The 15,790-nt window shown below is 47.8% G+C and overlaps 1 protein-coding gene across 3 annotated transcripts; it reads left to right on the top strand.

The window, feature by feature from the left end:
- The first annotated feature begins 1,302 nt into the window (after nt 1-1,302).
- LOC135811898 (uncharacterized) lies at nt 1,303-12,593 on the top strand. 3 transcript variants are annotated; one of them, XM_065325140.1, is made up of 6 exons: nt 5,138-5,384; nt 7,094-7,174; nt 7,795-7,838; nt 7,875-7,911; nt 9,349-9,435; nt 10,620-12,593. In XM_065325140.1, the coding sequence occupies exons 1-6, from the start codon at nt 5,377-5,379 to the stop codon at nt 11,572-11,574; spliced, it is 1,212 nt and encodes a 403-aa protein (XP_065181212.1). In that variant the 5' UTR covers nt 5,138-5,376; the 3' UTR covers nt 11,575-12,593. The 3 variants fall into 3 exon arrangements, with proteins under 3 accessions (XP_065181213.1, XP_065181212.1, XP_065181211.1); XM_065325141.1 differs by lacking the exon at nt 5,138-5,384 and adding an exon at nt 1,303-1,742 and having other exon boundaries at nt 7,795-7,911; XM_065325139.1 differs by having other exon boundaries at nt 7,795-7,911.
- Nucleotides 12,594-15,790: the final 3,197 nt, after the last annotated feature.

Genomic DNA, 15,790 nt, shown 5'->3' with positions numbered 1-15,790 from the left:
AACCACGATTCAAGAACGCAAAGCAACATTCCACACAACTGACTACTTGTGTGGCTCAAAAGATGCGGAGATCGAAGCTATGCGAACAAGAATCGTGAAAAACCGAACGCCTCAGTAAAACAGCACTGTACTTCGACTATGACAATTATTTAGATGGACAATAAGCAGCGGTAACAAGCAGCAGTTAGTAACTTACATACGACGATCGTTTCGCCGAATAGATAAAGACAGCTCATCAGGTGTGCAGGAATGGACTATGCGTGGAGATGTGCTTAGCTGTTAGCCAGGTAGTTGTAGAATGTCAGTGCCGTCGGTCAGTGTCGTGCAATGTTATCGCATGAGCTGATTGTTTAGTAACTGGTGGTGTTAGGGGACAGTATAGCGTAACTTGTAGTTCCTTGGTCTTTCTCTTTTGTATAAATTAAACCTTGGCTCTCCATCTGAGTCCATTATAGTATAGTATTTATTATTATTATTATCAAATTTTTGATAGGGCAATCCCCACAGGCCTAAGGCCTTCTTACAGGGTACCCTATATATGTAAGTACTGAATTACGGAATAGATGCAGGGAAGAGCATAAGCGGACTGCAGCGGGGAGTGCATTCCAACGGTCGGAACCGATGAAAGAAACTGAAAAGAGACCGAAACGAGTTTTAGCTGTGGGTAGAGTAACAGACGAAGATACCTGAGACTGAGAGCGAGTGCAGGAATTGGTACGAGTAGAAGTAGATGGAAGGCAAAAGCAATCAGTAAGGAGAGTAGTAGTTAACTGATTCAGGACACGAAACACTAAGATATAGAGTTTGAACTGATAGCGCACAGACAAAGGGAGAATGTGATGGCGTGCATGAATAAGGGATACGTCAGAAAAACGAGGCATACTGAACACAATGTGTAGAGCTCTATTAGTATTACTAAGACGGACTAGACGATCATGAAGAGTTACTGACAAGCAGTGAGCAAATGAGTTACTCGAGTACTGTCTGAATGGAACAAATATATAATGCACGATTTGCAGTTACCGTCATGTGATCTCGGACCTTTCTGAACATGGCTAACTATTAAACTAATCTTACTTCCAACCTTCCGCTCTAGTTGCCTAACGTGCTCTCCGAAGGAGAGATGTTCGTCGAGTATCGAATGTGTGGACTAGGGTTGATTGTGACCTCACCCAGCTGTAGAGAGACGCTAGGGTCAAGGGGCTTGCACTTTGACCTGAACACGACGAACTGGGTCTTGGAAGGATTCAGCAGTAAGCCTCTGGCCGCCAAGAACTCTTTCACTTTCACAATGTCTTCTGTCAGCTCCTTGCACAATTGTTTAATGTTCTTGCCAGTTTTGTAAAGGGAGACATCGTCCGCGTACTGTCGAGCCTTGCAGTGCTGGGGTACAGAGGGGAGCTTTCTGACTGACAGATTGAAGAGAGAGGGCCCCAAGACGGAGCCTTGCGGAACCCCCCTGTTGCTGCTATATGTCAGACCTTGCTGCGTCTTGGTGTCCACACGTTGCTTCCTGTGGGTAAGGTAGCTACAGAACCACTGCAAGGCAGTACCACCGACACCGATCTCCAGAAGTTCACTCAGTAGAACTTCATGACTAACTGTGTCGAATGCCTTAGACATGTCTAGGAAGGCAGCTACGACATAATCACCTTTGTCCAAGGAGAGCATCCAGTCGTTGATCACGGGAGTGAGCAAGTCCTCACAGGAGTGACCTCTGCGGTAGGCAAATTGCTCAGCAGGTAGGGGTAACAGTGGTGGTGGTGCATTATATTTAATTTTTAATAATTTTTTTATTCATACTTCAAAGTATTTCTCTAGGGCAGTCCCCACAGACCTATGGTCTCCTTACCTGGTACCCTAGCCAATCTAGGATTGCGATATAATGGCGAACACTTCTCTAGCCAGTATGGCTGATTATACTCTGATCAGCCATACTGGCTAGAGAAGTGTTCGCCAGAACAGCATTGACTCGTCTCGGGTTTTTTTCTTGTCAAGGATTCGAAAAGGTACGGGCGCGGTGACGTGAATTATGACATAGAAATCAGGGAGTCGTAAAATACCTTTACCTGATAGAAATAACTTGGTGTTAGGCCTTGACAGATTATGCTAGCATAATTTTTCGCATAATTCCTACCAAAATCGAATAATTGCATTATTCGAGGCAAATTGCATATGAATCGCATAAAATTGGACTAATCCGCCTGTTCGCATCAAATTCCATACAGTTGTACATGTTCTACAAGTACAAGTACAAGTAGACACACCAGGAAGGCGTAGGTTTACGACTCCCTTGATAACATGTCCAGTCCACTACAATCAGTGACCAGGGTGACGGTCATAGCTAAGTCGGACGGTGCGTTGACCCCGTTGAACTTTTGCTACTACAGTACAACGCCCTCTACAAAAAAATTCACCTGTTATTTTGCACAGAACCATCATATACATTAGCAGCATATGTGAGCATAATGCCGCATAATATGATAACTTTTCGCATAATAATAGCATAATTCTGCAATTTTTTCAGCAATGCGAAAAGCATCATTTCACGAAAATATTAGCATAATCTGTCAAGGCCTACTTGGTGTGGCTGCCTAGTAATGGCGGACAAATAAGTAACGTTTCGACTTTCGAGGCAGGATGGCTACAGTAGGCGTATCATGTAGAATCTACTGTCCCGGTTTTTAGCCTGGTCGGGGTACCATTCAGTTCATTGTATTGGCGCTGTTCCGAGTTTGGAACCCACTGCTACTCCTCCCTATCTTCTCCGGCTCGAGCTTCTTTGCCTGCCCCCCCCCCAATTCATTCCCTTCTCTAATTTTATGATTACAAGTCTTCTGATCATTGGCTTGGGAGCGCCCGTCTCCCTCTTTGGTTGAACGCCTAGCTTTTCTTCTTCATAACCTTGTCCCCCCCCCCTCCCCATTTCCCCAGCATTGTCAGGGAGCTGTGGTTTGTTCGACTCCCTCTGATTTTTATTGTGTGAACTGCTAAGTCGCTCACAGCCACAGTAACAGGAATCAAAGATGGTGTTAGCACCTGTTCGTGCTGCGAAAATTCAGCAACAACAATAGCAACACGTAGCTGATGTTGCATTGTACATAGTGTTGGTTGCCAGCATGTTACAAGGCGGAGGACCACTGTGTTCGGAAACAGTGACCTTACTACATGTACAACCATCCCCAGAGCTTCCCGGTCTTCCGACCATGTGTACATACACAAATAGGAGATCCCCCAGATAGGCGTTAGCCTTTGGGTAATCCTGAAATAAAGATTATTATTATTATTATTATTATTATTTGAACTGTAGGGGTGCGAGCCCTGGTTCTGACCCTCATTTTAGTTACAAGTAACAACATGTTTTCAACAAAACAAGATGTATCTAATACTACATGTACCATATATGTGCAGGGATCTTGGCGACTCATCCCATTGCTTCATTTGGCTACAGTACTATGTTGATCTACATGATGTACATTATAATATCCCAAGCTGCAAGCTGTTGTTGTGCGTAGTCTTCTCCGCGTCACTTCTCGGAATCTCGGCGTCCTTCCAAAAACGTACACCGCAGTCATATCTCACCCGAAGAGCTAGCTAACAGTTACATGCCACATGGGGTCATGCCTTGGCTTAGGTACTGCCACTTATGGAAGCCGGATAATCATGATAATGATGTTTATAAGAAGAAATGAATAACATGGCACTGGACTTATAGTTGGACACAGAGAGACTCACCAGCTATTATCAATGAACTAGTAATTTTCACCTTTCTGTAGCGCATCCTATCGATCACAGCTATTGTGCTCTACAGCATTGTTCCTCAAGATTCTGAGCTTTCTGTTTGTCTTTCTCTTTATCATCATCCTGGATGGCACAAGTGAAGTAGGCACCCCCGCTTACATCGCGATAGTGCTTATGATAATAATAATAAGAAGAAGAAATGAAGACCAAGGAACTATAATTTAAGCTATAATGTCCACTAACACCACCAGTTACTTCACAATCAGCTCATGCGATAACACTGCACAACACTGACTAACCGTACTGACGTTCTACACCTAACTGGCTATCAGCTCTAGCACATCTTGGATGCGCACTCCAACAGCGTTCCAGCTTGGAAGGTTCTAAGTTAGAAATAACATAGGAGGGGAAGGTGAGCGCACCCAAGACAAGCACGAGCTGTAAGTCTCAGCTGTAAAGGAAGTTGGCGGATGTACATGTACATGACTTGTCGAGGACGATACTGGCAAGACCATCAGACAAAACGGTCAACCCATAACGGTCAAGGACGCATACATACGTCCTTGGTAACAGGTGGTGTTAGTGGACATTTTATAGCGTAACTTGTAGTCCCTTGGTCTTCATTTCTTCTTATAAATTAATCCTTGGCTCTCCACCCGAGGCTGAGAATGATGTTTGTTGTTGCTGTTGTCTTTATATTTGATAGATCGAGGTGGAAATGTGGAGATGAAAACAAAACGAAAGAACAGAACAAAAGTACGTGTGTCAATTAAAAGGAGAAGAATGGGAGCAACGATGACAGACACGTTTAGTCTGCGATACATGACACGCTTGTCTTTATGGTGAATTCACTGGCCCAGAAGCAACGGAGAAGATGCCAGTTTACACCGCCAGGACTCGAATACGTAACCGTAGTACCAGTGCAGACGGTTGGGGCCAGGGAGTCGTCAAATACTTGACGACTCCCTGGTTGGGGCCATGAGGGGACGGAGGAGGATTTCTTGTACACCTGGGTTCTTGGCTATGTATGGCCGCAAAAACAAACCTACGGGATATGGACATATCGGCACCCGGGAGGCTGTAAATTGCCTCGGGGAAGAAGATCGCGCGAGTCACTCTCCCGATCCCAGCCCAACGAAGCGTTTCTGCGTATTGTCGATTCCTTTCCGAGCTGTCGGCGATGAGGGAACAGGTACAACGGGCTTCGTTTTCAGCGCCTCCGGTGCAAGGGTGCTGTGGTAAATCGCACTCACTGCTGCCAGCGTTGGGCACTGCGGTTCATTTACGTAATCCCAGGGAGACGTGTAGAGCGGAGAGTCGTAAAATATCGACTAACGCATCTTATAACATGTAGCCAGCACACAACTTCGCAACAGTACTCAGTGGTGTTGTGAAGTCCGAAGACCAAACTTAGCAGTTGGAAAGTAGAAACGATCTGTCCCGGAGGCTAGAAGAAGAAGAAGAGAAAGACGGTGTTTTCAGTGCTTGAAGGTAGAAGCTTAGGGGTTTGAAGCTGAAGACGGAAGTGGCTCACTGCAGTGAAACAGGTAGCCAACAAGGGCGTTAGTCTATTGGGAATGATCCAGTTCTAAGGTCATCTCGTTCGTGTATACGACAGAAACCCAACCATCAATCATGAGCTGGTGAGTAGAGTACGCAGCTACAATTTGACTCGTTTTTGTGGCCTTCATCTTCGACATGTGGCCCTTCAAAAGATAATCGTTTCCTGTGAATCTCTACTTTCACTGCCTCGAGTGCAAGATTGTCTTGTCATACTTCTTGTGTCTTCTTTACTGCTTGCTCGGGGCTAGGTTTTGCCGTGCGTGCATCACTTGCTTTCTTCTGTTGTACTGCATACTCAGACTTGCATACGGGATCGTGCCCCTCTATTAGTAAGAATAGATTGGCTCTTCATGAGCTCATTTTATAGAACTAGGCTTGATTGGACGAGAAACTTCGGCTTCAGGTTGATTTAGGTCTCCGCAATAACGTGGCGGAGTGAGCAAAACTTCCTCGAGTGACATCGAAATCGAAAGGAACAATCATGTCGTACAGTGTGCATGGGGAAAAAACACCGTATATTTCTCCCCTGAGGGAAGATCATTCGCAGGCAGGTGATATAATAGCCCAGGCCGGGTCTTCGCTTGAAACAGTGGGGTAGCAAAGCACAGAAATACTCAATCGACAAATTCCACTAGAAGAAGCAACACTCCCTACCAGAACTGTGACTCTAATCGAATTTCTTCGAAGCACTTCAAAAGAAACAGCTGAGCGACACAAGAAACAGTAGTTAGCATATGTACGAACAAGACCACTGAGGTAAAAAAAGCAGAAGAGAGTTGGGGAGAGAGACCCACACAAGCTGTGCACCAGAAACGTTCCCTCATGCCTGTCGTCGGACTTTTTCGGCATCAGCCGAATCCCCCGCGCAAACTCACGATTGCCGTGCAGTAGCAGCACATGGTGATATAGCACGGGACTAGAATCAGGTGACCAGCATGGTGGACTTATTTACTGGGCACCGCCGCCGCAGCTTGAGTCACGATGCCTGCGATCTGATCAGGTTCGACAGCGCGGCTGTCCAGTGTACAAGTACATGTATAGTGTGTCCATTTGTCATTTCCACACGGAAATCATCGCTTCTGGGTAGGGCAACTTAGATGGTAGACTTAGCGAAGGGACGGGGACGCCTTCAACACTGCTGCACGCATCTTGCCGTCCGGGCCAGTGATAAGCCCCATTACCCGTACAAACTACGATACTGGCCAAAGAAATCCAAACTCGTGAATAAAAAAGCGCTACGCTGCCCTAGCACTACAAACACTGTTCTGTGCACGCGAACGCGGCGCTGCTCTATTCATGAGGTTGGATTTCTCGGGCCAGCACTGTACAAGGCTCTCGTCCTTGTCTTCAGCAAGCGCACCGCACGCTGCCGGGACCGCCGAGCTGCAGTTACGAGTTAACGTTGTTATAGCAACCATGGAGGCCGGTGCAATGACGATTCACTGAACGACGAGCAATACGTTGTTCCAACAGGTACTCCGCCTTGCAGTGGGCTCAACAGGAGGGTTGTGACAGGTGTTTCTGGATACTCGGCAGACCTCGCGGAACTTGCATCCAAACCAAAAAGGTCTTTTGCTACGGGTGCGATGTGCTCAGAGTGACTGTGCTCAACAAGGGCTGCATTCTGGTGTGTGTGTGTGTGTGTGTGTGTGTGTGTGTGTGTGTGTGTGTGTGTGTGTGTGTGTGTGCATGAATGCATGTGTGTGTATGTGTGCGCGCGCTGTGTGTGCTGTGTGTGCATGGGTAATGTGTGCGCATGTCTGTGTGCTGCTGTGGTGCCTCTTTTCAGCACGACAGATGTTGATGTTGTCAACAGCAGCGGCAGTGACAGCAGTAGCAGCAGCGACAGCAAAACACCAGACATGAGTTGGTAAGTTGAGCACATGACCGCAATTTTACTTGCTGTGTCACCTTGTATCGAAATGCAGCCGTTCGTATAAAAAGCTATTTTTCCCCTTTTTACAACCATTAGTGCAATGCTCGAGGCTAGGTCTTGCCGTTCATGCATCGCTTGCCTTGTGCTGCTGTACTGCATGCTTCTGTAGGGGATCTTACCTGTACGAGAGAGGGAGGGAGGGAGAGAGAGAGAGAGAGAGAGAGAGAGAGAGAGAGAGAGAGAGGGGGGGGGGGATAGAGAGAGAGAGAGAGAGAGAGAGAGAGAGAGAGAGAGGGATAGAGAGAGAGAGAGAGAGAGAGAGAGAGAGAGAGAGAGAGAGAGAGAGAGAGAGAGAGAGAGAGAGAGAGAGAGAGAGAGAGAGAGGGATAGAGAGAGAGAGAGAGAGAGAGAGACGGAAGTTGTGCAAAACTTTCTGCCTGTCTATTGTGTGTGTGTGTGTGTGTGTGTGTGTGTGTGTGTGTGTGTGTGTGTGCGTGTGTGCGTGTGTGTGTGTGTGCATGTGTGTGCGTGTGCATGTGCGTGTGTGTGTATACATGTGTGCATGTGTGTGCATACATGTGTGCATTTTGCATACACAATGTGGCTCTTCTCAGCACGAATGATTTAGATTCCGTCACCAGCAGCAGCAACAGCAGCAGCAACAGCAGCAGCAACAGCAGCAGCAACAGCAGCAACAGTAGCAGCAACATCGATACGTCAAACATAAAGTGGTGAGTAATATTCAGTTACAATTATTGTTTTGCAGCCTTCGCCTTCGTAATGTGGTCGACCACCAGGTATTAGCTTCCTGTGGATATTTCTTTTCACTGCCTGGGGCGGGGTGGGGGAGAGCTGTCAGGCCTCTTCCAATGCGGAAGCGGAATGCCTCAAATCGGTGAGGAGATCAGAAAGGTCACTCGCCAAATGCTCATAATTCTCGAGCCTGTTGCCGTACCAATTTGGGGCCTCGAATGCAGTCGCTCGAGAGGGCCTAGCAATGACCATGTCTTGCTGGCGGCTGGCATGCCATGGTAAAGCGGGTCAACCCATGCGAGCGCATCCGCTCCCGCCCATCTGCCCGCGCAAAAGGAAGACATTGTGCTAGCACTGTCCGCTTGATCCTTTTTCACAGTACCGAATGGCTTGGCCGATAGTCAAGCTAGTGGCCACCAGGCGTCAGCCAATGTAGTCGAGGATCAAGCAGATCATTACTGTAATTTCACAAATTTGTGCTGTACGTTATTTTTGGCACTTTCGGTGCGTCTGTTTCATACCTCAGGGGTGTCGGAAGGTATTTTAGTGTGGTACGGTCAGCCGTCTGAAGTACAATTTACTCGTGGGGAGGGATGGCTGAGACGAAAATTTTGGAAATTTAGAGCCCAGATCAGTGCATTTTATTGATTCACGGGGTATTTGGGGAAAATAGTGGTACGGTCAATACCGTAGTGACCGTACCGTGTGCGACGCCCCTGTACCTAAACTTTCAATACACCGAACAAACACTAACACACATTACCCAATAGGGACCTGCTTCTCTGCACCTAAAATTTCTGTTCACCTAGCATGGCCTTTTGGCCTCATACCGAAAATATTGAGCACCTAAAAAAGTCTGAAATTAGAGTATTCTCACCTTGGGAGCTTGTTTCCGTTTTCAGACTGAACAGTCAGAATCGGATTGAGGGCAAAGATACTAGTCTTTATTGCGTTTGGAAAACTCAAGTCATGTAGAGGTGATGCGATTCCATCATCAGTTGAGATGCTTTGGCAAAAGGGGGCGCAGCGCTGCACTAGTGACTCACGCTGTACCATATGGTGCCAATACGGGGTTGTGCTGACTCACCGCCATGACATCATTCGCATCACCTCTATAGCGTTCCATTGCGGCAAATTGGCCACAGCGTTCTTGTTTTCTCTGGTCCCGCCACACCACAGTTCGATCGTTCATTGGAGGAGAAATACTTGCTCTTGCTTCTTCAGCCCGGCTAGCGCAGTTGGTAAAGCAAGCGATTAAGTGAGAGGGAGGCAGACAAACTTACAGACAGTATGTGCGTATTTGTGTGTGTGTATGTGTGTGTGCATGCATGCATGTGTGTGCGTATGGTGTGTGCCCGCGTGTTTGTGTGCATGCATGTGTGTGTGTGCACTGTATAAAATGTGCCTATACCCAGCGAGCCAGAAGATGCGACAAGCACCAGCACGACCAGCAATGGCAGCAGTAAGAGCAAGAACAAGAGCGACACCACCGACATGAGCTGGTGAGTGGAGTACAAAGCTGCTATTTAACTTGTTTCTGTGGCCTTCGTCTTCAAAAATGTGGTCATCCGTAAAGTTATTCGTTTCCCTGTGGATCTCTACTTTCACTGCCTCGAGTCCAAGATTGTCTTGTCATACTTCTTGTGTCTTCTTTACTGCTTGCTTGGGGCTAGGTTTTGCCATGCGTGCATCACTTGCTTTCTTCTGTTGTACTGCATACTGTAAAGCGATAAACTTAGAATTGCGCTGGTCCAAGACGAGCAACTATCGCGATTTCATCTGGTCCTGTCTACAACTAATGTACAGAGCTGTTGGCGACGATCTATATTCGCAAATGTATGATGGTCGCGATAATAGCGAAATTTCATCTCGAGTGAAAGTTTCTCATCTTGCAGTACAGTACTACTTGCATACCTGATCATACCCTCTCTATTAGTAAGAACAGAGCGGCTTTGTCTACAAATTCATACCATTGAAGATGACACTGCAGGAAGCGTCCAACCAAATGGCAAGAATAATAATAATAATAATAATAATAGTACAGGTCGCATGTCTCCCAAATAATGGGTTCCACGTATCTGTCAACTGTTTTTCATCATGAAATAGATTGCAGCAGGAAGAATAGCATACGAAAAAAACCCATATACAGGTTCTAGCACATGACAAGTACATGCCATTTTTTTTTACACCGATGTACATTTATCAATGAAGTCCAGCCATAGCTTTTTGTCCCGTGCAGTGTTGAGGCAATCCTCGAGCGTGTGTCCGAGAGGGGAGATATCGAGAGGGGAGATGTCGGGAAATGGCAAGAACACCAAGAAATAATCAATCAACAAATTCCACCAGAACTGTATGAGCTGTGTATGCCGTCGTATCGTAAATAGGACAATTGTACACCCCCTCCATATACGAACTGTATCCCAATTGAAATGATCGTTCGTTGGACTTGCTATGCATGCAGAGTCATTCCTCTGACAGAAGCTGCATTCTGCTGTGTGTGTGTGTGTGTGTGTGTGTGTGTGTGTGTGTGTGTGTGTGTGTGTGTGTGGTGTGTGTACCTGTATGTGTGTGTGTGTGTGTGTGTGTGTGTGTGTGTGTGTGTGTGTGTGTGTGTGTGTGTGTGCGTTCGTGGGTGTGGGTGTGCATGCATATGCGCTTACTGCATGCATACTATGCCTCTTCTCAGCTCATCAGATGTCGATGTCATCAAGAGCAGCAACAGCAGCAAGAAAAATAGCAGCAACAGCGAGAAAAATGGTAGCAGCAAGAAAACCAGCGCCACTGGTGAGAAAAATAGCAGCAGCAGCGGGAAAACTGGCAGCAGTAGCAGCAAAAAGGTAGCAGCTACTTCCTCATCGTCCAAATCACCCACCACGAAGGGTAGCAAGTCGACCGAAGAGATTCCCGCCATGCACACCATCCGCATGAGTGCCAACGGCTTTCGGCAACGCTGGAACGGGCAGCAGTGGCGTCGGCTGTGCGACGATCCCGAGTGCCCGCGAGAGGCACAGCGTCTCTCGCGGTGCGCCAAGCACCAGCCGATCAAGGAGTGGCGTCCGACACGGCGCTCGCGCACCTCCATGTCCAAGATGAAGGGCATGGGTCACGCTCAGTCGACGACCGGCGGGGGCAGTGTCAATGGCGGTAGCAGTGATCATCATCACCACCACCACCATCATCCCTACGACCGCACGTCCCAGGCCATCTCGGCGTCGCTGCTGTCCAGCGTGACGCACGGCCTGCCGACGACACTCTCCGACCCGATCCTCTTCCCGCCGGAATCGGCCAGCCTAACGATGGCGGCTAACGGCGGTGGCGGCGGTGGCGGCAATGGTGGCTGCTCCGGCAGCGCCAGCAGCAACGGCGAGCACGACGATGGCCTGTCGTCTCCCCTGCAGTGGGGCTGGCCCTCTGCCGCCGCCGGTGGTGCTGGCGGTACGGTGGCGCAGACCGGATACACCATGCCGTTCCCAACCTCCCCGGCGGCCGCCGCAGCGGCAGCGTACGCACACCATCACCACCATCCGGGCTATCCGTTCGAGAACCTGGCCATGATGTACGGACTGCCCAGCTCCGAGCAGCTCGTGCACGCCGCGGCAGCCTGGCCCATGCATCCGGCCAACTTCGGTCACCTGCCCTGAGCATGCCACGCCACTATTGCTTGTTGAATGAAAAAAAGTATTGACGGATCACAGCCCACTGAACTGCACACGCGCACACAACCGCACACACTGGCCATAAATTGGGCACGACTTTTATTCAACTTCAGACAGACACACACACACACAAATCTATGAAAAACACGTTTAGGAGGCGCTAGGCCCAACCCGTGTTTCAGCGAGGCATACTGCAGCTACGACAAGCCTTGCGCCCCGCCACACGGGACCGCACAGCGGTTGGCCCCTGCGCTTAGCGGGCAACGACGCGCTCTCGTGCGCGCGTGCAGGACAGCATCATCGACGGTTGGTTAAGTCATTGTCGGCTCACGGATGCGTGCGGATGCACGAGCAGGCCTTTAAGCCCTGACCTGTGGAGCGTGTGCATATGGATTGTTAGTGTTAGGCTAGGCCGTAGGCTAGGTTGTGTGTTGAGTATCTACTCATATTCGTCTTCTTTTTCCCGGGCCCCCCGCCCCCCACCCTGTGCTCTTTCACTCTGTGTACAGCATTTCCATGCGGATCTTTCATGTACTTGACTATTCGCTCCAGATCGATATGTTCTCTCCTTGCTCTTTCCAATATCTCTGATACTTTTTCTTCCGTTTCTCAATTTGTTTTATTGTTGGCCCATGATTAAAATGATGGTTTGTGTACAGCATTTCCATGTGGACCTTTCATGCACTTGACTATTCGCTCCAGATCGATAATGTTCTCTCCTTGCTCTTTCCAATATCTCTGATACTTTCTCTTCCGTTTCTCAATTTGTTTTATTGTTGGCCCATGATTAAAATGATGGTTTGTATCCGATGATGTTCTCTCTTGCCGTATCTCCTCCCTGTCGCGTGTATATGTACCGATAATTATGTGTGCTGCGTGTTTTTTTTATATTCTTGCTTTAATATCCTGTTGTTTGTCACCAATGGACGTTTGCAGCTCCATATGCTCTGCCTTGTTTTTGTTGTGTTTTCACCCGACTACTTCAAAATGAATCTGATCTTGCGAAGAGACCCCTTGCTTTGGTGGACAGTAGACAGCCGGGCCGTAGCGTAGATGTACCGAGAGACCATACGGGGTGACTGTAACATTAAATCACGCGCATGTGTGTGTGCGTGTGTGTGTGTGTGTGTGTCTCTGTTACAATAACCCTGGCTGTGGCAGGGTCGATTTGTACACGCTCGCAAGTGGCACAGCTTGCCCGGGCGGCGCTTTCAGGTCGGCAGGCCAAGTCCACAATGTTAATGGTGAGTTAAATAGATCTACACCGCGGATTACCTGGAACGTAAATCCGGGGTCGAAACGCGCATTGTTTGGGTTTCTTGCTACTTACTAGGGTCTCGTGTTGACTCTCTGTATGTATGCTATGACTCCCTGTTACATGGCAGGCAGTGGACCACCTACGGAGCTGTTATGAGAGTGTACAATCATGTACAGGTGTGGCCAAAGCAACACGACCTGCGAATCAAAAGCAGCGCGCCGCGTTTCCACTTCAATTGCAGTAAAACCTGGTTTAAGCGACCACCCCACGGTGCAAGCAAAATCGCTCGTTAAAGCCAGGTGGTCTTGAGAACCAGGTCCCACAGTGTCTGTGTAGAACTGTCGGTGTGCATGGAGAAACGGCCGTTAAGAGCAGGTGGTCGCTAAACCCAGAGGTCGCTTACACCAGCTTTTACTGTACTCCTACATCATGCATGTTCCCAGAACTGACCGCATGAGCCTCGGCGCTGTTTTCCGCGCGCGTGGGTTGGATTTCTTTGGCCACAACTGTACATAGTTTGGTACGTGTATGCAAGCCTTGGTGACATTGTAAATCACGTACAGGTCTGCTCTCGATATAACAACTCTCACTTGTACATAAACGGTTTTTAGAACACGGAGGCTCCATTGCATGCAGCCTATTCATATTATGATCAGTCGCCACCACTACACAAAGGTCGTTGACGCTGCAAATTATTTTACTCCCTGATGAAGCCCCAAGGGCGAAAATTTGGAGATTTCATTTCTTTTGAATAAAATTTGCAGCGTCAACGACCTTTGTGTAGCGGTGGTGACTGATCATAATATTTGTGCATAAACCTCGCTAGTAAGCAAAAAAAATCAAATCCCGCGCCGAAACAGCATCACTCCCATACAAATTTTGTTCCACACAACATAACCCTACATAACATAAACCTCGACAAAACACACGTTACGGCGCGGTCCCCGACGTGCGCACTCTCGATACAACGCAATTTCACGTGCACGGTACGATCCAGCGGTAGCTAGCTGTAGCTAGGCAGTTTAGGCCAGTTTAGTCCTACATAACGTAAACCTCGGCATAACGCACCCTATGGCGCGGTCCCGGACGTGCGGACTCTCGATACAACGTAGATTCACGTGCGCGGTACGATCAAGCTGTAGCCGCAGCTCGCCAGTTTAGTCCTATTGTGCATATATTCTGCGGCATTGATGGTAATACCCTTCATTTTTAGGTACATCTTGTATTTTTACACACGGTTTTCTACATAACATAACTCTCGGTATCATAACTTTCACGTGGTCCCAGAGACTACGTTATCTGGAGAGTAGACCTGTACATGGTCTATGCAAGCCTCGCCTGATAGGTAAGACCGAGACCCTACCAACCGGTTTATGGTTGTAGTCAGGAGCACTGTTTCCCGTACAGTGCGTTCTCGCCTTGTGCACGATGTCATCGTGAAAACATGTATAATTATGGTTGTAATGAATGGGAGAGCCGGTCTGCACGGTGCTGTGCTCATCCAGTGGCAAAGCCTGTGACATAACGTCTTCATTACCACGGCGATCGTGTTGAGACACACAACCAGTTTCCTGTGGAAAAAAAGAGTAAATAATTATCGTGTCCGTTCCCAAAGAGAACTCACGACGGCCGCTAACACCCGGTAAACCCACCGTCAGGTGCTGCATCTGCCGCTAGGGTTTACCGGTTTCCTGTACCGACTGCACTGTACTACCGGTATTGCCAATAAGTGACCTGTTTTGAGCAACCACCTATTCTGAGAGACCACCTACAGGGGCGTCGGAACCAGTGCGGCAGGTCCGGCCAAAGCCACACCAATAATTTCATCTTGCGACTTTTGAAGCAATGAAATATGGGCTACCGTAAAGTCTTTTATGCTGACCTTTCATACAAACTTCCAGTCAACTTGCCCATCATGCTGGCGGTTTATACTGGGCATTATAAACCTCATACCTCATACAAACCCCATATAGACCACCACCATACAAACTCCTTTTTAGAAACAGGAAGAAGTTGACTGTCAGTTTGTATGAAGGTCAGCATAAGTATAATACATCCCACTAGTACGCTTGTAGTAGTAGTAGTAGAATTTATTCCCGTAGCTATGCAGAAGACGTTACTTCAGTAACGTCTGGCGCTAGCCAGGGTCCACACAGCTTTAATTTGGTATTTGTTTGTGTGTTTGTGTCACGCCTGGCGCTATCCCGTATCTGACGGCAAAAAATCATAGGGATGTTATAAATTTTTCAATTCTCCTATTTTTTCAGGCATATCCTGGGATTCGAACCCGCACTATCGCCCTACATGCATTCCCCCATACACTTCGCATCCATACCCATTCTTCCAAGTTGCTTCACGTTATGATCTTGCGTTTGAAAGCCCTATTTGAATAGGTACGGGACAGGTACGATCGAGGGTAATACGACACCGTCTCCCGTACCGTACCATTAAAGACGGCTGGCCACAATGCATATTCAAATAGGGGTTTCAAATGCAAGATCATAACGTGAAGCAACTTGGAAGAATGGGTATGAATCCGAAGTGTATGGGGGAATGCATGTAGGGCGCGATAGTGCGGGTTCGAATCCCAGGTTTATATGTCTTAAAAAAAAGGAATTTTTTAAAGACCGGGGGATGCATGCAGGGCGCGATAGTGCGGGTTCGAATCCCAGGTTAACCCGGTTATGTCTTAAAAAAAGGAATTTTTTAAAGAATTTATAACATCCCTATGCTTTTTTTTGTCTAGGTCATCAAGGCAAAAAAGCATAGCGTAGGGCCCTGAGCTTCCAAGCTCTCTCGTTATTTTGATAGGGAAGGCCCTACAGACGTTGCCGTCTTAGTACGTGAAATATAAACCATCATACAAACGTCGGCTTCGCCTCGGTTTGTATATGTCGGTTTACATTTCACGTACAAGCGTACTGTTGGGTTGTATTATATACG

The sequence above is a fragment of the Sycon ciliatum genome, chromosome 3 (assembly GCF_964019385.1).
Source record: "Sycon ciliatum chromosome 3, ocSycCili1.1, whole genome shotgun sequence".
In the NCBI taxonomy this organism is placed as follows: Eukaryota; Metazoa; Porifera; class Calcarea; order Leucosolenida; family Sycettidae; genus Sycon; species Sycon ciliatum.
This window is presented reverse-complemented; position numbering and strand designations above follow the sequence as displayed.

What these genes read in the sequence shown, in the direction of transcription:
- LOC135811898 (XM_065325139.1), top strand. An exon ending in AAAACACCAGACATGAGTTG is followed by an intron (nt 7,175 to 7,794) that starts GTAAGTTGAGCA and finishes GGCTCTTCTCAG; the next exon opens with CACGAATGATTTAGATTCCG. An exon ending in GATACGTCAAACATAAAGTG is followed by an intron (nt 7,912 to 9,348) that starts GTGAGTAATATT and finishes GCCTATACCCAG; the next exon opens with CGAGCCAGAAGATGCGACAA.